Source organism: Anguilla anguilla, chromosome 16, assembly GCF_013347855.1.
Source record: "Anguilla anguilla isolate fAngAng1 chromosome 16, fAngAng1.pri, whole genome shotgun sequence".
NCBI lineage: Eukaryota > Metazoa > Chordata > Actinopteri > Anguilliformes > Anguillidae > Anguilla > Anguilla anguilla.
In genome coordinates this window covers 15,329,765-15,352,565 of record NC_049216.1, presented here as the reverse complement: position 1 = coordinate 15,352,565, position 22,801 = coordinate 15,329,765, and the positions used below count along the sequence as shown (strand labels likewise).

General features: G+C 42.1%; 1 protein-coding gene across 10 annotated transcripts in view; it reads left to right on the top strand.

Annotated features, from left to right (window-relative positions):
• Positions 1-22,801, top strand: part of znf536 (zinc finger protein 536) — a 165,290-nt gene that overhangs the window by 112,919 nt on the left and 29,570 nt on the right. For 9 of the 10 annotated variants that reach the window (XM_035396757.1, XM_035396761.1, XM_035396758.1 and 6 more), the window contains one exon: positions 3,613-5,367. In XM_035396757.1, coding sequence (XP_035252648.1) covers positions 3,613-5,367 — 1,755 coding nt within the window. The remainder of the gene's footprint in view (positions 1-3,612; positions 5,368-22,801) is intronic. The other variant, XM_035396762.1, reaches the window with a different exon arrangement.

Here is a 22,801-nt window from a genome sequence, read left to right as displayed (position 1 = left end):
CAGGAGCTGGGCTGCGATGCCTTAGCATCACTGCTTCTCTCACTACATACGTATAGGGGAAGGGCAACAAGCAGTGACTCTTTAAGGCGAAAATGTTTCCTAATGATTTAAATAGGAATTATACCTGCTTGAGGTCGGTACTGTACAGTAAGGGGCCATTAAGGGCCATATTCTACCAAGAGGACAAAGCCACACTGCAGCCCTTACTTTCTAATAAGACTTGCCACAGTTAGAATGTGAAAACTAAATTTCACATAGCATAAATGACACGTACTATACATTATGCAGTGGCTCCCAAACACTCTAGGTGCCTTGAAACTAGATGGTAGCCCTCCGCAAGATTGGATCATAATTGCCTCTCTCATGTGTGTGATATGGGAACACCTTAGTCAGATTTACTTCCTTGAAAAAAAAATGTAATTGAAATAAAGTGTGATGTATCTCAAACCTCTTAGAAAACTACAATCATATTGCTTACAAAACAGGCCTCTATTGTAAAATAAAAATACTAGATTAATGACTCGCTAACATTTTGTTGAAAGGAATGAAGTGAATTTAAATTTCTCCAAAAGTTAAAGAGCTAATGTTACAGTATTAATTTCCTCTCGAACACTGAGTGGGAAAATATCCATTAGTGAAATTAACTACAGTTTCTAGGTAGCTAACAATGTGCAGTATACAGTGTGGGGCACAGTTAATGAACACTGCAGTGGGTGATATTTCATTATACAAATTAATGCTCACATTTTAATGGGAAAGTCACATAATGAATCTAGGCTTCAGTGACAGCAATTAGAGACACAGATTGTCCCCTTCTGGACAAGGCTGTATTTAGCAGTAAGCAGCTGTGTTTAAAAAAAAAAAAAAAACTCTTCACTCTGCGGTGTGCGTGTGTAACTTTTACAAAATCATTTGAAAGTTTTTCCCAACCTCCACAAAGGGGGACACGTGCGATTTGATGCGTACTTGTATGATCCTTTTACTGCGACAGTTTTTATAAGGTTACATTAGCCAAACTACACAAACAGCCACTCCCCAGCTTAGGAGAACAGGAGCTCTGATCAGTTGTAAATCTGATAGATGAAGTTGGCTCTTCAGCAGTTCCTGACCAGTTGCGGCTTCAGCACAGTCAATAAGCTTTTGAAAGAGGAAAGAAAAACTTCCAGCTTTATCTCTCTATGACTTCTGAATGGTTTACAAACTTGGTTCTTCCTTGAGTGTATAAAGTCGAGTGGAAATGAATCATAAATTTTGCCGTATCTATTAACTGTTCTCACTGCATTCTTGGTGTGCCTCAGTGTTTATTCTGAGCTGTTTCTACGATGCAGTAACACATTACAAGAATCCAAATGAAAGTGTTTAAACTGGACTACTTCATAAAGGAACAGCAACAATACTTGATATTAGGCAGTGGACTAGTGGTTAAAAATTAAATATAATGAGAAACTGAATTCTTAGGATGCTGAGAAATGCTAGGATGCTTTTTATTTTGGAACCTTTTTTTCCATTTGCCACTCAGAACCAGATGCTCACATGATATGTAATTCTTAAGGAGAATACATTACTTAGAGTTTATTTATATTGTCCATTAATGCTCATTTAACTCCCCCCTCCCCTTTCGTTATGTCAAGAAATGTAAAATGTGAAGAAGTAACAGAAAAAAAAAATAATGTAAAAGAAAAAAAGTTTTGTCAAACTTTTGTTAACAATGAAAAATAAGCACTTCTCTACCTTGGTGCTTCAACAGTCCATTAAGTTTCTCTGAGGTTCTCCTGTTTGTTCGAATATCAATTAAAAGTGGATTAACGGGTGCATAATGACCTTTAACAGTAAATTGTGTGTAATGTTGCAAGGCAGAATACAGTAAATTCCCCAGATGTCACGCGTGGCCCTGACGCATGATGGAGCAGATGTCTTACTGGGCCCAAATGGTCCACAAACCGCACGCCGCACACTCCCAGCAATATAGATATTGATTACTCTTCAAGGTTTGTTTAGATTGTGCTGGGATTTATATATAATATTTCAACCCATCTGCACCCCCAAGATGTGTAGCTTGTGTGTGTGTGCGTGTATGTGTGTGTGTGTGTGTTTGCGTGGCTTCTCATCCAAGCATCTGATTATTACCAATCCCACAAAAGCCGATCTCTCTTATTTTCTTTCACTATTTTATTTTATTTTCTTTTATTTTATGTTTTGATTGTTGCCAAAAGAACATTTTGTCTTATTAAAGGAATTGGAGATGATCATTTGGAGAGAGGTTTCCTTATTTAATCAACCAGCGCCTCATTTCCCACCTGGGGGCTAAGCCCTTATTGGGTTAAAAACTCATCTTGCATGTTTTATTTTAAATACCAGTTCAATATGCATTCCTGTGCAAAAGTGTTCTCCCGACTGGTTTGGCTGGTATTATTATGATATTGAATTTATATTTGTAGACCTTTATTTAGGAACAATGCAGTAGGTCTGCAGATCTTTGAATCTTTTCTGGAATGGTGCCCTCCAAATAATGATAAATTACTTGAGCAGTATGCCATTTGCTAATTATATCCATGATTTACTGCAGAGCAAGACTTAAATCATTCAATTCAGTCTTGCGTAACAATGCAACATTTTTTCAGTTTAAAAAATGGTTTCCATGTGTATAATCTAAACACGTTTTATAGCTATATATACACACAATACTTGACAAACATCCTTTAATTTTAGATTCTGTTCCCATCTTCTACCCAGCTGTAGCCCCAACTAGAACATTTATTTAGGGTACTTTCATACATTTTAAAAAAGGCTTAGCCTTTTTGTTTATTTTTTATTGATTATACAGCTGGCTTTAATTATACGCCTATTGTAATTGCTAGCAGGATGCGTTTCATGTCAATACATAGGCTACTGGGGAGTATTTTTAAATCAAAAAATGTACTGTCCTTTTTATATGTACAAGATCCCTGAGGCCTATTTTATAACAGAAATCAGCCTCTGGGGAGAGATATTTGTTACACCAAAATTATATATATATATATATATAAATATATATATATATATATATATATATGTGTATTGTTTATGTACATGCTATTGACGAGTGTTATTATGTGGTCCATTGTATGCTCTATGCATTTTATATCTGTGTCTTACATTCATAGTCAGTATTATTTTGGGGGTTTTATTATCTCTTTTTTTTATAATGGTTATACTTCTATACCACAGAGAATATATAGCTTCTGTAGGATGTGATTTATGTTTCCCAAGATAAACTGCAAATAGAGAATGTCCAAGAAATCACTGCCTCGTTGCCAAGGTAGAGCCTGACAGCGAACAAGGCCAGGAGGAGGCCCGCATCACACCCCCCCCATGCAAACAGAGATAATATCGAGACAGTTTTGCTGTCCGTTGAAAATATTATCTGTTCATTGGTCTGAAAGCACCATATGGTGAATGAATTGCATTGTGTTGACATGAGTGATAACTTACTTTGCAAGAGCTGGTTTAAGCTGAAAACCATATTCAGTTGACATCTCAAAAATGAGTCTGAGTGCTGTTCTGTTGTCAGCGAGCGTGAAATGTTGCTCCAGGCTCTCATTTGACTTTGGCTGTGCTGTTTCGTTTCTGTTGCCCTGACAGGTGAGAAACCATACAGGTGCCCGCACTGCGACTACGCGGGCACGCAGTCGGCCTCGCTGAAGTACCACCTGGAGCGCCACCACCGGGAGCGGCAGAACGGTGGGGGACCCTCCTCTGGACACCCCCTCCCCGAAAACAAGGACGAGCATGCCAAGGGCGGCGTCTTCATCAGACCCGATGTCCTCCGTGGGGTCTTCAAGGGCATGCCTGGCGGAGTGGACTTCAGAGGCGGTCAGCTGATGCCCCACCAATGGGTGCCGCCAGGGATGCTGTCGTCCAGAGACCGGGACCGGCCTGGGCATGGACACGGGCACGGACACGGACACGGGCACGGGCACGGGCACGGCCTGGGCGCAGCCCCCGAAAGCCAGCCTGAGGGCCTAAAGGGCCCCGATGCACCGTCCGGCGATGGGCCGGCGAGCTTCTCGGACCTGGGCAGGGCCTACCAGAGCATGGCGGGCAACGGGGTGAACTTCCAGGGCTCCCTGCAGGCCTTCATGGACAGCTTCGTCCTCAGCTCCCTGAAGAAGGACAAGGAAGCGAGGGACAAGCCGCAGCATTTGGGACTGGAGAGCGGCGAGGCCAAAGCCAAGCGAGGCGAGAATGGCGAGGAGAAAGCAGATGCCAAGCCTTCCGAAGGCAAACCTGAGAAGTCCCAGTACGAGCCGCTCGATCTGTCCGTCAGGCCAGATTCCGCCTCCCTGCCGGGCTCCTCCGTCACCATCCAAGACAACGTGGCCTGGCACGGCTGCCTCTTCTGCTCCTTCACCACTTCCTCCGTCGAACTGATGGCTCTCCACTTGCAGGCCAACCACCTGGGAAAAGCCAAGCGCAAGGAGAGCGGCATCTTGGACATGAAAGGCATGAGCAGGGAACAAATGGGGGAGCCTTCCTCCGCGAGCAAAGCCAGGCTGGCTCCCGCCACCCTCCACCCTGGCAGCGAGAGCCTGTCCACCAAGCAAGGCCTGCACGCGGACAGGATGACCCAGCAAGAGACGGGCAAGGAAGCCGCGGGGGAGCAGAAGAGCGCGGCCTGGTCGAACCACATGGACCCCGCCAACGCCAGCGGCTTTCAGAGCAACTTCTTCAAGCAGTTCGGCATGTACGACGGCCCTGGCAGCGGGGGCCCGGGGCCGCAAGGCTTCGGCGGCCCCTGCCCAGAACCGCACGAGCCGCGGGACCAGCCCTCCGACACGGGCGGCCTGAAGCTGGGAGAAGACGCCGGCGAGCTGGCCGACAAGGTCTCCGGCAGAGAGATGGAAGTGTCCGAAGAGCCAGACCCGCCCGAGAGCGACGGTGGGGTGGCAGACCACAGCACAGAGCCCGCCGCCAACAGGCCAGGTTCGGACGAGGATGAGGACGAGGAGGAGGAGGAGGCGGAGGAGGAGGAGGAGGAGGAGGACGAGGACGAGGAGGAAGAAGAGGAGATGGAGGCCGAGGATGAAGAGGGCAGGGGCGGCGGAGGTGAGCGGATGCAGAGCGAGCCGGCGACAAAGGACTCCCAGATACTGGGGCCCGGCATGCCCCCTCAGCCTCCGCTCCTGGAGAAGCAGTGGCAGGGCCTGAGCCTGCTTTCATCTCAAGGAGTCCCCCCGGGGCTGCTGAAACCGGAACCGGCCCATCTTGAGCAGCAGATGAACATGCTGTCCGTCCTGAGGGCCTACAGCACAGAGAACCTCGCAGCCTTCAACGGCCTTGGAAACAGCTCAAACAACGCCAGTGGAATCAAGAGACCAGACATGCCCGGTGAGTGACTGTGCCCCGCGCGGCATGCTTTTGATCCCGCAGCCCCCGCATCCGCTCACATCGCCCCCGACATTTTCCACGCGACACGCGTGCAAACACCCACGCGGACACGCACACGCACGGTCGTGTGCGTGCACACGCGTACATGCGCACACACAAAGCACAAATGTGCCTTAAAGTTATTTCAACCTTATTTCAAGCAAGTTTTGAAGCTATTCAACTTGTGAGGTGCAACAGATTAATCTTTATTACTAGTTTATATTACTGCGGCCGTAGTTTCCAGGGATGGATACGAATAATCCTGTCTCCAGAAGAACGGGATCTCTGCTCCCCGTGTCTTCTCAAGCACCACATTTAACTATCTTAGGTTTCATAAAGCCTTGTCCCGAAAGCCCATTATTTTATAATGCCGAAAGATGTATGGCTCTGTGAAAAATGAACTGTCATCTTTCATGATTCTGTTAAGGTTATGGGAGCTCCTTGAGAGCCAATGTTTCTGAGAGCTCTTTTTGAGTTTTGGTGATAAAGGAAAGCTGAAAAAAAACACCACAAATTGTAGTGTCTGTAGAATAGCTAGCGCAGCGCAGAAAAGCACTAGAGTGGACAGTAGCCAAAGGTAAGTGAGAAAATACAAACTTCACTTTATTTGTTTTGTTTTCCACAGCATTGCTAGTTTTTTTTTTCTAAAAGAAAATTATCTATAATTTTTTGCATTTATTTTAAATGAGAACGCTCATTTCAAAATCCGGTCGCAACTTTATTTTTTGGTCAAGTTATTCATATTCATCATGACCTTTCACTATAGAACTGTAGCTTCCCATTGGTCATTTCAGACTTGAAGTAAATATATTAGATCGGGTCATAGATTGCATTTATGGAAATGTCTACTCTTTAACAGATTTTCTTTTCACTGAGCAATGACATCACTCCTGAATACTTTTAATCACATGATCCCCTGGATTTTTTGTTTAATGAGCATGAAATGCTCAGTCAACAAAACATAATAATGCTGATGTTATGAGGCTGAATATATTAATATTCATTAATAAATAATATGCGTGTACATCTAGAATTGCCGTATTTAGCTTATGCTTGATTTACAGTTTAGGGTTTCTTTAATAAGATGTTTGGCCAGAAGTTCACCATTTCAGTTCTATTACATTGGAGACGAAAACCTATATATTCAAGGAAACCAGTGGTCTTGTTCAGCACTTCCGGATAGTGATGCATTGCTTTTATCAGATTTAAGAACTACAGTTACACCCCACATTCCAGTACTAATCAGTAGTACCTCCAACAGGCATTACTGTGAAAGTAGTATTTAAGAGTGAAACTACTTTAGGCCTTGACAGTATCATGGTTAGGGAATTGAGCTTGTAACTCAAAGGTTTGAGTGGTACTGCTGTTGCACCCTTCAGCAAGGTACTTACCCTGAATTACTTCAGTAAATACCCAGTTGTATAAATGTGTTGTACATAAATTTATCTGTGTAAGCCACTCTGGATATGAGGGTCTGTTAAATACTGAAATGTACATGCAATTTATATATTAATGTAGTATCTGAACTATTATTTGAAAGCAATACAGCCATCCAAACTATGAAATGTCTATATCGTATTGCCAAAGGGGTGGACATCCAGGAAGGAAGGATGAATTAAGTCAAATTTTCATGTCAGTGTGCTAGATAGAGTTCTCATTCCCCTGCATGAGTTCTGTTTATGTTTTTTTAACACATAATTCTGTAATTGGATAAGGGTTCTATAGCTACAGGATTGTCCATTTTGAACACCCACACATATATACTGTAGACAGAATGTGTGCATATGTGTGCCACTGAATTAATTATTAACCATACGTGCGTGAAGCATCTGATATAAACGCAAAATAATTTAAGATTTAAAAAATCCATTCAGACTTTTTTTTTCTTCTTATTTTTCTGTTATTTAGCTGTTTGCTGCCTAGAGGTCAAAAGCTAATCAACAATTAATGGAATTCTAAGCAAAGAGGCAAGCTCTTCAGTGAACTAGTGTAAATTAAATTAGAAAATACATTATCAGTAGCCGCTTTACTTCAGTGTTGTTATTTTGAATCACACTGCCACCAAAACATAAAAAAGGAAACTGTAATTAAAGAAAAATGTTGGAATACCAGAGACAACACTTTACTTATAATATCAAAAAAGTAGAATTTAATGCGACCCTTGACCAAATGCGATTTGTTTCAACAGCTAGACGCCTAACTCACATTTGATTGTTCTCCTTAATCACACAGTATTTCGGTTTTTTGTACGCCTTCTCTAGTCAAATCAAAATAGACGAGGCTTTGCAGAATGTCCAGGTTTTGAGAAGCATGTATGGTCTAGATTCAGTCAGTTAGGGTATTAGGGTGCAGAACGGGTAAGTTAGATCCTTTAACGGGCTGACACAGAAACCTGCTTAAGCCTGAGAGATGGAGCATATTAATGCAGGTGTCAGCGGCGAGTAGGAGTGCAGTCTTGCTTTCACCGTGAGCATTTACTTTGATGGAGTCAGAGTGCTCTAAAACAAGCCGTTTGGATTTGTTACACAGCGCAGAAACTATACAGTGAGTTTATGAAGTCCAGCTGTGAATTAACTTCTAACAGTTTACCACAGTGGACCGCTACCACATTGTTCTGTAATCTCCGCTGTGGACAAGAGCTCCTTCATCTTATTTCACAATGAGATGACAAGAACACACAAAGAAAATCTTTTTTTTTTTTTTTAATACTCCATGTTGCCAGCTGGGCAGTGGAAAACACAATATGGGAGTAAAGAATTGTAAAGTGCAAAAGTAGATCGTAGATAGTAGTCATCAACTGTATTTTTTTATTTTATTTTATTTTTTTACATAGAGGTGGTTTTATATATTATATACAGACAGATTAAGCATTATTATTATTATTATTATTATTATTGTTGTTGTTGTTGTTGTTGTTGTTGTTCTTGTTCTTGTTTTTGTTCTTATTATTATTATTATTATTATTATTATTATTATTATTATTTAAGAGATATACAATTTACAGACAACATACAAATGAAGCATTTTCAGATACACCTAAATGAAGAGGAGTTCACAGCATTAGCATTTAGAACACACGTATTACACGGCCTCCTAGGCTATGCTTTAAAAAATAAATACAGACACAGCTGAGACTCTTCCCTAAAAAACCAGGTCCACTTACATCCTCCATTTCATAAATTCCTTATGGAAGGATCACCTATAGGGATTCATTCGAAACGCATTATCGAACATCATGGGGGGCGGAACGTGCACAGTCCGAAAATTCAATTCAGAACGGGCGAAATACGATTATCTGAAGTGGGGTTGCATTAGGTTTGTATGCAAATAAAGCATAAATCATTAATATCTAAATTCTCCCCTGAATTTGGCGGAGCGAGCATCTGTGCTGGAGGAGCGCTGCTTTAAAGTGGCTCACTTCATTAGCATGCTTCTGAGGAGGGGAGGAGCCTTGCGCCGGGGCCACACACTTAAGCTCCTCTGCTGCTGCGTGGGATTCGCCGGCTGCGTCAGGATTGATGACTCTGCCGGCCATTAGAGCGATTGTCAGCCTCCTACAGGTGAGGCCGTCGGTGTCGCAGGAAGGCAGTTACTGTATTTTAGGCGGGGAGGTAATTCGGATGGCTTCCGCCCTCGCGCGGGGGGGGGACTGCATTCAGGCAATGCTTAACCCCAGATACAGTTAATGGCGTCCTGTCAAGAGTGGGAACAACAGCAGCTGAAACGGCCACTTACTCTAACAAAACCTGTTTCCGATAGCACAGTCCGTTCACGGTTCGATACGTAGAACGTCCTTTATCTGTGCTTGGTTCAAATATGAGTTTGAACATCCCCTTGTTATGCTACATTTTTATGAATTAATTGACAAGTGCGTGCAGTTACCCTGTAAGTGGCCACTGCCTTCACAAAATCTTTACGTGTATTGTAGCTAGTCGACGGTGTACTCTTCTCCATGAGTAGCAATGCCCACTGGTTCGGATACATCTGCGCAGCACTCAGCCCCCTCCCCATTGCCGGAGACCTCTGTGGCAACGACCAGAGCCCAACTGGCAAGTAATGGTCCTGAAGCATTCGCTGCAGCTTTGGGGGAAATATGGGACGTGTTGGTGGGGAAAGTGAACTGCGGGAGAGGCCCGCGGTGCCAGCATTGTGCGGCTCTCTCCGGATGGCTGACACTGGCAGCCCGGCGAGGGCTGTGCGTTCTCCGGCAGCTCTGCGTTCCTTTGGCGTGAAGCACCTCTCAGAAGCGCGCGCGACTGCATCGCCCGCTCCTCCCGCACGCTGGCGTTCGCTCGGCGCCCCTGCCGCATCCGCGGGGCCGCACTCTGTGTGCTCTGCTTTTGTTGTTGTTTGCTAGGTAAACGCTTATCGTGTTCTATCTGCTCCCGCGGAATTAGCATAGTGAAAATGGCTTGTTGGTTGCTCAAGAGCTTGCACAAATGAACCCAGAATTATGCCGAACGGCGTAGCACGGATACCGCCGCAGACTGAAATGTGACATCCGCGAGTGACACAGCAGGAATCCAAACTAGGCTGCTCGTCTGCGCTCACAGATTCGTACGCGTTTGAGATTGGCGTGAGCTGGAGGGGGACGCGCTCTATGGCCCACGCGACGGAGTGGTGTCTCAAAAAGAAGGGCAGACCATCCCGTCGCATGACGTTCGCTCCTCTTCCCCGTGAGCGAAGCGGGGCTGTCCCCAGGCTGCCATGCCGTGCCGCGTGAAGGCGGGAGATCGGTCCCGGCTCGCCCTTTCCCACCCAGACCCAACATTCCAGTGCCGCTGTCCACATCAGAGCCGCGCCCTTCACCGCGTTGGGCACGGGCAGTGGAGGGGGACGAGGCGGGCAAACACCGTGGCCAGACAGAGATTAAAGGTGTATCCAACGTGAGCCCAATGTATCCAAGAGCCATTGGAGAATGGCACTGATATTTTCTTGAGGGGGGGGGGGGGGGGTGTACCGGGGCACAAATCATGCGCAAATTGGGTGAAAGAGCCTCCCCCTTTTGTGCAGGTGTTTCATTAGGGCATGACACCACCTGCTGGCAGTGCAGGGAAGCTCCCCGCTTGTTTGTTTGTTTGTTTGTTCGCCTGTCAGGAGAGCAGCAGCCCATTTTAATTTTTCCTGGAAAAAAAAAAAAAAGAGTGCACATTTTCCACACGGACCTCGGATTTATCAATTTACAAAGCCCCGCAAATGCGGCACAGTATGTTCACCGTGCAGCGTGCGGGAGCCTCTGATGCCAAGCTCTCAGAATGGGAGGAGAAAGAGGAGGGAGAGAGAGAAAAAAACAGAAAGAAATTGAAACAGTGAACACAGATTGCCTGTGTCAGGAACATAAACCATGTAAAGAAAAAAAAACGTAAATGTATTCAGGCCTGCCTGGTATTTTTAGCCCCAGTACAACGGTCTTTGACAACTTTGGTCTGCTGGTCTATGCTCGTGGGAGATTTTTGGGATTGTCTACTTAGTTCTAGTGGTGTTCATGTCACCGGTGGCCAATTACCTCTGTCAAGAAGGAGAGATTTAATGTCCACCCTCGCTGTGTGGGACTTGAACCCGGGCTCTCAGAGGTCAGACAGAGGGCTCTCATACTTCTGGTCCTGTCAGCCTCCCCGTAGCCGGGCTTCTCTGGTAAAACTGTTTAAATTACAGACCACAGCAATAAAAGGCTCATATGTGTGGCTCCCTCTGTACAGGTTCTTTAAAGCTATTATGATAATTAAAAACATATGGTGCCTAGACCAGACTCGGGGAACTCACAGATGTACCGGATTACAGTCTGCATTAGGTTCTTTTACTTTCTCCATTGAGAACAAACCAAAGCGCTTCCAGTTCAAACAGCTTCTCCACTGAGCCCCCCCCACTTACACACACACACAGACACACACGCACACGCACACGCGCAGACACGCACACATACATGCACGCACACACACAGACACACACGCACACGCGCACACACGCACACATACATGCACGCACACACACAGACACACACGTATGTGCACACACACATATACGCACGCACACATGCAGACACACACACACACACGCAGACACACATACACACACACACACACATGCACACACACACATTTACCTCTCCTAGTTTTTAATTTCTTGTACAGCAAGTATCACAGCCACAAATTCCCCACAAAAAAATGAAAGCAATTAAAGACAAACAGAGGGAAGGAAGAAACAGTAGAGATAGCAGTGTTTCGTCAGAACAGTGCGATCTTAAACTTTTTTCTCTCCACTGTTTTCATTGGCCGTTGAGATAAAATGCATGCAGTTTGAGAAGGATGGTTAGTTGCAAATAGTATGATCTTCTTGAGGTTGATAATTGCTGTTAATATTTTGGCGTTTCTGTGGGTGGAGTAGGGATCCACACAACACCAGGCCGATGATAGTGGAGGTGCACATGCTCATGCCAGAGAATGCCTAGCGCAAATGTGCAGAAGGGCTTCTATTTGCTATAGGGCCAGCATGGGCAGGGGTATAAGCACACATGAATCTCCTCACCAAGACACAAAATGGCATCTCTTTACATTTTTTACTTATGTTCAAAACTCCCTGTGTCCTCCAGGCAGTGCGATTACACACCTTCGCCACGAGAGCGATTGTGGTGTTCGGAGTTCAGGACGATTAACTACATGAGTGAAGAAGCCGCTCCCTCCATAGGTCAACCGCCCCGTGTCTGCCATCTCCGAAAGTCTTACGTTATTCGAGGGTCGGGGCAAAGCCCAAAACAGATGTATGCCACTCTCCTCCGCAGAAGGTTACTCCTACCACGTTTTCTTCCACGGCGCTCCGACACGCTGCCACTCCGGGTGCTTCTCCCACAGAACCTCCCCGTTATTAGAACTTGTCGTGAACGTCTTCTTTGAAGATTTTTTTTTTTTGCAGGTGCCAGACGGCGTTGCAGATACTCTTTTGTGCGCTGAGTGGATTGTGTGAGATGAGGAGATGACGTGCTATTTCACGTTCGCGATATTACCATTTTAACTTTGACTGAGGTGAATTCACACCTTGTCACTCACCAGTGCAAATACTGGTTTCAAAGAGCAATTAATTGTAATAGCTGTTGTCAGCCCCACTGAATGGTACTTGTTGCTCGTGCAGGAGCAGCTGTGGAGTCTCTAAAAATATTTTTCCATTTCTAATTTCCTAATATCAACTTTTTTCTGTTGTGAAAACCATTGAAAGGCTATGCTTGCTTTTCTCATCTCTCCCTCTCTCTCTCTCTCTCTCTCTCAGCATGATGATACAATCCTCATAAAGCACTGAGAATGCACTGAATGTAGTATTACATTACTGCTGAAAAGGTGGGGGGCAGATATCAGACGCCATTAAGTACACAACAATTATTCTATTCATTATATTATGTACAGGAATAATCCCGCCCGAAACTCATCCCTTTTAAAAGAATAAACAGAATTCACTGCACTTTCTATTGCTGTGCTATATTCTGCTGTATTTTAGTGAGCGTTTTGTGTGTTAAGATTTGTGTACTCGAAGTGTAAGTAATGCACACATTGGCCTGAAAACCTAACATGTTGTTAGTGGGTGAATTTTGCATCCGTGCTTGTTATTCTAGCACGTGCTTTATTCTTTCCCGTAGACATAGGCTCTGTGCAATTTGTGATGTTCCTCTTAGTGCTGCACTGCTCTCTCCCAAGGCAGCGTTAGATGTAAGGAGACGGTCTCAGAGGGGTTATACTGATAAAATAACATTTCTTATGAGCACACAGGTACAGTATGCGACACATGCACACAAACATAATAACTGTACTTACACTGCCGGATAGCACTTAATGAGAGCAAATGCTGGAACTTCTGTGAAAAAAAGAGAGGTAGATTGTGAACATAAAAAAATAAAAAAGGAAACTGTGTCGGCTTAGTTCTGCCTTACCTTTTTTTTTCCAACTTCAATGGTAGCTTACGTGTTGGTGGTAATAAAAAATAACAGTATGGAGGTAGTAACAGCAGTGGTATCTTTTGAAAGGTAACAATTAAAGACAAATGAGTTGAATCTTTCTCATCCCTGTTGGCGCTCAGCGGGAAGAGAGCGACCGAAGCATGATCGTGAACTCACATCTCGCTCGGCTGCGCTTGCGTTTGATAGAACACATCAGAGGGAGAGAAAAGTTCTCGGGAAAAGAGAAAATAAATAAACAAAATCAGGAATAAGCCCACAATATCATGCCATTAGTTGTTAAAAAAAAATGTACTTAAGCCTTCTTTACAGATGTGTAATAGCACGTGCTTTTGCGATGTTTCGTGTAAATCCCGTAGACTGGATTTGGAGTGGTGCATTGTTTATTAGGGAATAATGGGGGAGGAATAGCTGCTGCTTTAATTACAGTAATTTAATCAGGATTAGAAAGGTTACCTGGATGAAGCACCACAGGGGACAATGAGGACTGGTAAAATCCAAGGACACATATAACCATGTAGACGTGCTTTTTTTAAAGCCTGCTTTTCTGATAAATCTCATCATTTCAGATATAAATTAATATTCCATCGGTTATCGGAATAAATAAACAGCATTCTCTCTCTCTCTCTCTCTCTCTCTCTGTCTCTCTCTCTCTCTCTCTCTCTCTCTCCTCTTAGCTCATTTGTATTCTCTCTCCCAAAGCCTTGTTAAATAGGAAGCAAAGAGAATCCATTTTAATCTGATTAATAACTTAGTTGATCACATATAACCTAATTTTCATTCAGTGCTGCCCTTGTCCGTGGAGTCATATACGCAATGACCTTTGAGTCACCACGGCGACCATAAAGCACAATAAGCACCACTGTCCTGTCAGAAACTGAAGATGTTTTACATCATTACAAAATTTAATGTTCCATCTTTTCAAATGTAATACTTTTCACAAAGGCCACATTCCAATTGAAGCTCATTAAGATGAGAGTCAAGTTTCGTGGGGTCGGAGATGGGAACAACTTTCTCATGCATTTGCAGTAATATGAATCAGCCTTTTAAAACAGATATGGTTACATATTAGTTTTGAAAGGTACAGTTACTGTGGAGCTTTCACTGTCTCCAACAGTAGGGCTTTTGTTCCTGACAAATCTAATAACTGGCCCTTGATCCTTTTTACTTCACACACACACAGCGTACTATTTACGTTTGAATAAATCAGACTTTTAAAAAGTTCACAGGGTTCTGCGATTCCTGAACTTTTTGGTTGCAGTTCAAAGCTATACCAATAGCAAAGTTTTTAATATTCACATGTCTGTGTCTGTATGTTTTGTTTGCTGTCAGATGCTGTTTTACCGTGTTTTATGTTTTTTTTTTCCTTTCCATTTTTTGTCTTTAAGCTGGCTAAATCCAAGTTTGATATGCCGACATGATTAGCTTTCTCGAAGGATTCCAAGCAAGATTTAATTAAAACCGGAGAGAAAAAAAAACAAGAACAACAAAACATTACATTACACACACACACACACTCGCACACGCATGCGCGCACACATTCACACATACGCACACACACACACACATACAGAGAAAGAGAGAGAGTGATCTGAATAAAATATTTATGTGATGGGCTGGTGTCTACATAAGTCCATATGTTTTAGTATTAAAGCAGCTTGCAGGGAGGTGTAGTGTGATGTGAAGGGGAGATTATTTGTGCATTTATTATAGGAATAATATTTTGATTAAACTTATCATTAATGATTGTATGATAATTATAATGATATGGTCCTTGACCATAACCTTTAACTATAAAACTATGCTCTTGTAACTATAAATCTATATTAATTTTACTTGATATTGTAATGATAGTCTATGAGGCAATACCGGTCTTAGCAGTATGAATTTAGCATTAACCGACTTTAAGTTCACTATGTGATAAATATTTTGCATAATTCATATAATATATGATCACAGATATTTTAGATAGTTCTAGAAGTACTTGACAGCTGCAAGGTTGCAAGAAACTGGTATTTTCTTCTTAAAATGATCACATAACGAAGATACTGTATGTGTTTCTCCCCCTCTTCCTTGTTTAATTATGTGTCCTGAATGTTAAGCTCGCCTGTGGAGGATGTGTTCGCCTGTGTTCTGTCTATGATTCATAGGATAAAAATTCTTGTAAAATAAATCCCAGCATGCACCAGTTTCCAGAAATTGTAGAAACTTTATGGTTTATAGTTTTTATTAGACTCTGTAGGAAAAGGGTTGAGGGATTAAGCGACGGATTAACACCATACTTTAAGATAAATCTTTTTTAATGTGAAACCTCATCCCAGCACATTCTGGAAAACCACTCTTATTAACCACATTTTATCACCCTTTGTGCCTTGTTTTCCTCTCGCTGAAAACATGATTTTGACAAGCTCTGAACTACTAGTTTTTGCCAGTTCTACAAACCCATTCTTTAAGCTTTTAAACACAGAACAATGGGACGGCATATTGCTTTGCACATTAATGCTTTTGTTAAGGAGAAAAAGGAGAGAGGAGAACAGATAAGCAGAGCTTGGCTGCAGTGGCCCTCTCCTCCCCTCCCCCACCAATCCTCCTAAAAAATAAAAAAAGACGACAAAATCTCCCTTTCCATCATAAAATCCTGGCTGATCTGTATGCTGTAGCCAGCAACAGACAAACATCATATTCAGACTTTGCTTCCAATTGACTAAACAAGGATTGGTCACACTTTTAAGTGCCGTTCTATAATGGATTTTCATGTTTGCTCTCTTTAACTGACTGTGCAAATGTTAAGGCAAAATGTCTCTTTTATTACTAAAACAATGTTCTTCTTCTCAGTAAAGATGGTATCAGGCTTTTTTTCTGTTTGTTGCAAGGTCATAGGAGGCTGACAGATGACAAATGATCTCAAGATGGCGACATCATCTGTCCTCTAATTGTTTAAGGAATTTTAAAGACGAATGCCACTTTTCCATGTAGTCTTGTTTTATTTCCCTAACATTTTTATTTGGTCACATTGTAATTTTTAGTAAAAAGGCGTAAAAGCACCAAATTATCAGGATTTTCATAGCACAGAAGTTTCCATTTTTCTGTCCAACATTAGACAAATGACTGGGAATCTTTAATATTTGGAGTTACGCTTTCTCTATGCTAGAACTTGGCAAAAAGACGAATTCAGTATTATGGACAAGCTGGTCATCAGATGGGAGTTGGGTTTATTTCAATTTTTTTCCCTTCCTCGGTAGCCTCTCGTCCAAGCATGCATCTAATGCCGGACAACTGGATGTCCTTGACAACAGTAAAACTTTTATTTATTTATTTATTAATTCATTTTTTGGATCATTTTTCTCTGAGATGGATTGCTCGCATTGTGGGGGGCAACAAACCTCAATGTAACGGCTGCTTTGACAAAAGAAGATACATTTATAATTACTGGACTTTTTAATGTTGTTGTCATCCCGGAGACAATTTCCTCTCCTTGTGATGTTCTTATTATGTTCTCATTTGCAATGCGGGCCCTCCGCAGGTAGTCTGTTGCCACCCCCCCCCCCCCATTTTTTAGGATGTTTAATTGCATTAAGGGACATATCAGAAGAAGACGAGGTGTCATCCCATCTTAAAACACAATTAGGTAACACCTTGTCAGGAGCCCTGTCATCTTTTGTTGACAGGCCGGCGAACAATCGCAGCAACAGCGCAGCATCATTTTCTGCATCTGTTCATATTCCTTTTGTCAGTGGGAATGACAGGCAATTCAAGGAGAGAACCCTACTGGTATAGCCATGTCTTAATCACGTCAGGCTGTAATTTAACCAAATCAATAAGCTGCAAGGTGTGGCATGTGATGGGGGGGGGGGGGGGCTTTTAACACTAATGAATCTGTTTTGCACTCAGCACTTTTTCTTCTACTGACAAAAGGAAAGCCGCTTGTTAATTTGAAGAAGGAAAAGACGGCATTCAGCAAGTTTATCAAAAGTAGGAACAAACTGTTGGGAAGGTAGAAGTTTTTTTTTGCCAAAGTGCGGTTGTTTACCTGATATTTGGGAAAGCGACTCGTTTGAAGTCTCTTGTTTTATCTCTAAATGTTGTAATGATGAAACAATGTGGGAACATTTGCTGACTCCCCATCTGCTGGATTAACTCTCTGGTCCTAATTATTTACTTAAGGCTCATCTGCATGGAAACATTAAAAAGTGAAGAAAAAAAAATAAAAATAAAAAAAAGGAAAATTGTGGGGCCAAGTAACGCCTTGATTCAGTTAGTGAAACATGATCATGTCTAAATAGACTCCTTATGAAAAATGATGCGCTTCATTCATTAAAAAGCTGTTCCCCTTAATATCATCAGGTCACAAGAGTCATTCAGTTCCTGGCCTTCCATTACTGGACACACTGTCATAACAAAGTTAAATTTAGCTGAACTGCAGAGGCTGCAGAATTGGACATACACACCCAAGAACTGCTACAGGAAGACAAAGCACATTGAAGAAATGTAATGATTATAGACAAATATCAATATGAGATGGAGTTGGAGTTAAATATGATGTATGGTTATTGATATAGAACTAGCAATAGCGACAAGGAGAAAATAAATCTTGTAAATTATGTCTCTCCCCCCAGGAAAAAGTAAATAGAATACACTTGAGAGACATAAGAATAGCACATTGTAAGACTTTTTTTTCTTGCTTTGCTTTGTGGAAGAAATATAAATAAATATATAATCAGTTAGTATTATGCAGTTTCCTACGGAAAAGCATTATCTGTCGGGCATTGCCTTTTCAAGAAAAAGAACGTTTGACAGTGCAACTCCCCGATGGAAAATGGTAAAAAGTTATGACTTCAAAAGTATTTATTCCCCATATTTTCTAATTTGTCTGGGCATATGCGGTTTATTTGCATTTCAAATACTTGCGTTTGAAGCAGGTGGTTAAATGCCAAGATGCGAATTGATGACAATCACCTCTACTGTAAGTGCCAAGGGAATAACGCTCGCTTCTGACATTAAAACTAAACGGATAGCAGCTAAGCAAACACATACAAATATAACTTGATCCCCCTTTCCTTTCTATCAACAGCTTTTGAAATATTCATGTACTTTTAAATATTAGCACTTAATAGCTGAAACAGGTAGATGCCGTATACACAGGCTGTGGTTCTGCGGTTAAAAAGGAAATGCAGTGAACCCTTAGATGAAGATGAATACATTAACGTCGGTCGGCCATCACATTCATATTCATTCCTGTAATTTACACTAAATCCAATAGTTGTCAATCATGCATTAGAACTCAAAATTTATAACAGGAGGAAACAGCTGCTTCTGCATTTACAGCAAGCCCACTCTAAAATATTAAAGGCATGTCACCAACACAGCAAGGCCCTACATCGGCGGCCATCTGCTTTTTATTAAATGCTCCACCAAAAACACAGCTATTTTCATACTTTCAGATCCACTCGAGGCATGCAGGAGAGAGTAAAACCGTGACATGATTAGATTTCAATTCAGGCTCTCTTGCACAGTGCACAGTGAAGCATGGTGCATTCTTGAGAAGTCACCCACAACAAAAAAAGTTGTGTTTGAACATCCAAGACAATTCACAGATTGATAACAAAATGAAATGGCATGATGCAACTAAAGACCTGAAGAAATCTGTACACAGTGCATTGCTATTCATTTTTTTCATTTATTATTCATTATTGTATGTTTTCCTCTTTTTCTCCACAACAACTAAAAGTGAGATAAAATCCCATTGAGACAGCTTGCTGAAGTTTTGGGCTGCAGTGCCCCATTAAGTGGAAAATATGCATGGCTCTTGTGAGAGATGCTAGAATATTCTGTTACAACGAGACAGAGAGGAATTACAGTCGGTGTCAGAGGTAAACAATTACAACATTGTGAGTCATTTTTTGGAACAAGGGCAGAGGAAGATCATTTTTCTATCTTTAATAGGTAATTTCCTTTGTCTTTGAGTGCTATTTCATGTGTTTTCTGTCTAAGGATGGCCTGTTTTTATCTTCCGTGGTCATACATGAGCTAGACTTTCATTTCAGCGCTACTGAACTTAATTAGGCACTATCCTTCATAATTGGACAACCTGAATCGCCGAGTCTTTCCATTCAATGTGTAATAATCAATGCTTGGGGAAAAAAATATGACAACTTCTTATTCAGAAGATGTCATTCTATTATGGTGTACATGTTTTTGAGAGGAGGCTCATTCGATGATATCAAATGACATTTTTTGTCGGGGTCGCACTGCTTAAAGCAAATGCTGTCCACTCGAGCCGAATGTATGATATAAAAACACAGATTTGAACAATTCCCTTCCAACTGCTTAATGATTTGCATACATTAGGTGATTTTGACTATCGCTCAGTTTGTGTAAATTATTAGAATACCAGAGCACCGGGAGTGGCAGGCAGGCGCTGATTATCCGTCTTTGTGTTTTTCTTTTTAAATGAGGACCCCCGCAGCGCAGAACGACATCTCTCTCTTTTCCACTCCTTCTCCTGTCGGGGAAGGCAGGAGCCACAGGTGTGTGGTAATAATTACACATACACTTAGAAAATAATGTCATTTTGCCATTTAATAACTTACCGGGACAAAGCAGGCGGTCCTCCTCGCCCCAAAAGCAGCCCAGTTGTAGAGAGGTTTAAATCTTATCTGATATCCCCTAACTTAATCACGCGGCTCTTAAGAGCAGGGCGCGCACAGCTGTGTCTGGGTAATATGCATGCAATATGTGTGTAAAATGATATGCTTTAATTTTGAGCCCACTTTAAGCAGCAACAAAATCTGTTTATACAGAGACATTAAAAATGCAGGTTAACTCTCTCGCGTCCACAGCAGAGGGACATCTGGAGCGTCGTATCGCTGTGCTGTGCATACTGGATTAATTGTATCCTGTGTGTCTTCTGTTGCACTTCACATTTGCCATGGAGCACTATGAACAGTCTCACCTTCACAGATTTTAGAAAATTATTTGCAGAAATATACATTTTGAAAAGCAGTTACTTGGATTTGGATTTTTGCATATTTAACTAGCAAAATGCACTGCTGTAAATAAAGTCCAATACAATAATATAGTCTGGATTCATATGTTTAGATTCATTTCAGTCAAAAGGACTCTCCTTTCCTGACTTGAAGTGTTTTTTGGACCAGCACCATCTAGTGTGTCGCCAGTGGGTACTACCATAGACCAGAGGCGGGGAAACGGGCGGGGGAAGTGAACTTCAAAAGCTGCCGACTCAAGATGCCGCTGGCTCTGACCACTCCACAGATGCTTTTGTTCATCTCTTCATTTTTTTTTTCTCCCCCTCTCCCTCTTCTTTTCTGTACGTCTTTGGTGATATACTGAGAGTGAGGATATCAAAGTAATGCTGTCAGTTAGGACTTCAAACCAGGCCCCTCCGTCATCCCCAATCGTATCTGCACCACAGCGGAAGGTTGCAACTCAAGTGGAATATTTGATCTGTCCTTTTTGGGAGGATCAACAGTCAAAAATGCCGCTAGAAGGGGGAGGGGGGGGGGGGGGGTGGTGGAGAAGGGATACAGTAACATGAAAGCTCAGCGATCTGTTCACAATGTCCAATCCAGGGACATTAAAGCGGAGTATGTTTTCTGCAAATATGTGTTTAACATATGACCTGTGGGTGTCTGGTGGGATATTAGTCCCCCCCATTTAGATCACAATGGGACAGCATCACACTTTCTGAGTGGAACAGGACTGTTTTACTCAAAGAAAAATGCAGAGCAGATTTACCCTTAGCAAGTTAAAGGCAGTAGTTCTTTGGTCAATTTTTTTGTTGTTGTTTTAAATTGACCAAAGAACTATTGCATCTAACTACTAATTAAATTTCTTCATGCGTTGATTGACTGTCCCCCTGAAAAAGGTACTCCAGTTTGTGCATTAACTTGTAGGAATGTTATTTCTTGACCATTTTTCACTTTTCAGATTAACTTTATAAAGATACAAGTGATAACATAAAGTATCATAGTTAGCTCTTCAATCCTTAGTCTTGGAGCTCAGGCTACATAATTAGCAATTACATGTAACCTTTTTTCTGTGAGACATACTATATGCTTTGTTGTCATACATGGTAGTGTGTGAGCAGCTGTCAGTACTCATGCTGGGAGACAGTGCCTGGGGGCAACATGGTGTGAGCAGGCTAGTGCTGTCACAATCATGGCCATGCCCTCCCAAAGCCAGGTTTGGGTAGGGTAGGAGAGGGGTTAAGGAAGTCCTGAGGTTTCAACCCCACCTGTCATCACTGTAATGCCCTGACCAAATATGGGCTTTTAAATGACACGATAACAGCCTTTAACTGATGACTTTCTTTTTTATGATTATTGGGGGGTTTTTTCGTTTTTTTCTATTTATTCTGTGTATGGTGGTATATAACCATGTCCTCACCAAGCTATATTTTCACATATTGATGATCTGTATTTTCTTGTTAATATCACTTTTTAATTGCTGAGACCAGTACTGATACTCTCTACTTTTGAATTTGCTCTGGATAAGAGTGCTAAGTGCTAAATATTAACTATATCTTTCTGAGAGGGTAACTCTTTCTCTGCAAGGCAATGTGCTAATCCCAGGAAGATTCTGTCCTGGGTGTCTGCACACAGAGTACATTAGGGATGATCCACAGAGGTGTGGATTAGCAGTTTGCAGTTGGCCTTAACACTGCCCTGGCCTTGCCTTCCATAAGTCCATCACCTAATCCACACCTGTGATATTGCATAATTACATTACTATGAATTTACTAAGCAGGTGCCCTTTTCTGAGGTGACTCTCATAGCTTATCTATTACACATTTCCCATTTATAAACCTGGATATGTTCCGGTGCTACTGTAAGTCAATTTCATTTACTCAGGTGTACGAGGGCAATGTTCTATGAATGCTATGCCTTTTCAGTCTCCTGTCCTCAAATTCAAGTCATTAACACACTGATGTGCGCAACCAATTACCTCCTCTCAAACATACGCTGTGAAAAACTATATTTGAAGTAAAACAAAAAAAGTGGATTGATCAATGCCGAATCCAGTGGGTAGATGAATATCAAATAAATAAATAAAAACATCTAACAATATCAGATTTACAAATATTTTGTTTAATATGAGGAGTTATTACCCTGTGATGTATACACTGGAATTTCAAACGCCGTGATTTGAAACCCTTCACTTTTTCACACAGCAACGTGTCAATTACCGAGATAAGAGTGAGTGAATTGGGGTGTTTTGCTGAAGGAACGGCGGTTGTAAATTGCAGTGTAGTTCCGTCCCAGAGAAGTAAAGGATCTTCTGTATCTATTATCCAACGAGTAGCGACATGTCATCCTCAGTGAAACTGAGCGCATAGCAGTCTCATAGGGTGATCATTAAAAGAGAAAGGGGGGGTGTTACACAGAAGTTGTCTCTGCCATAAACAAACAAACAAATTAATTAATTTCAATTGCACAA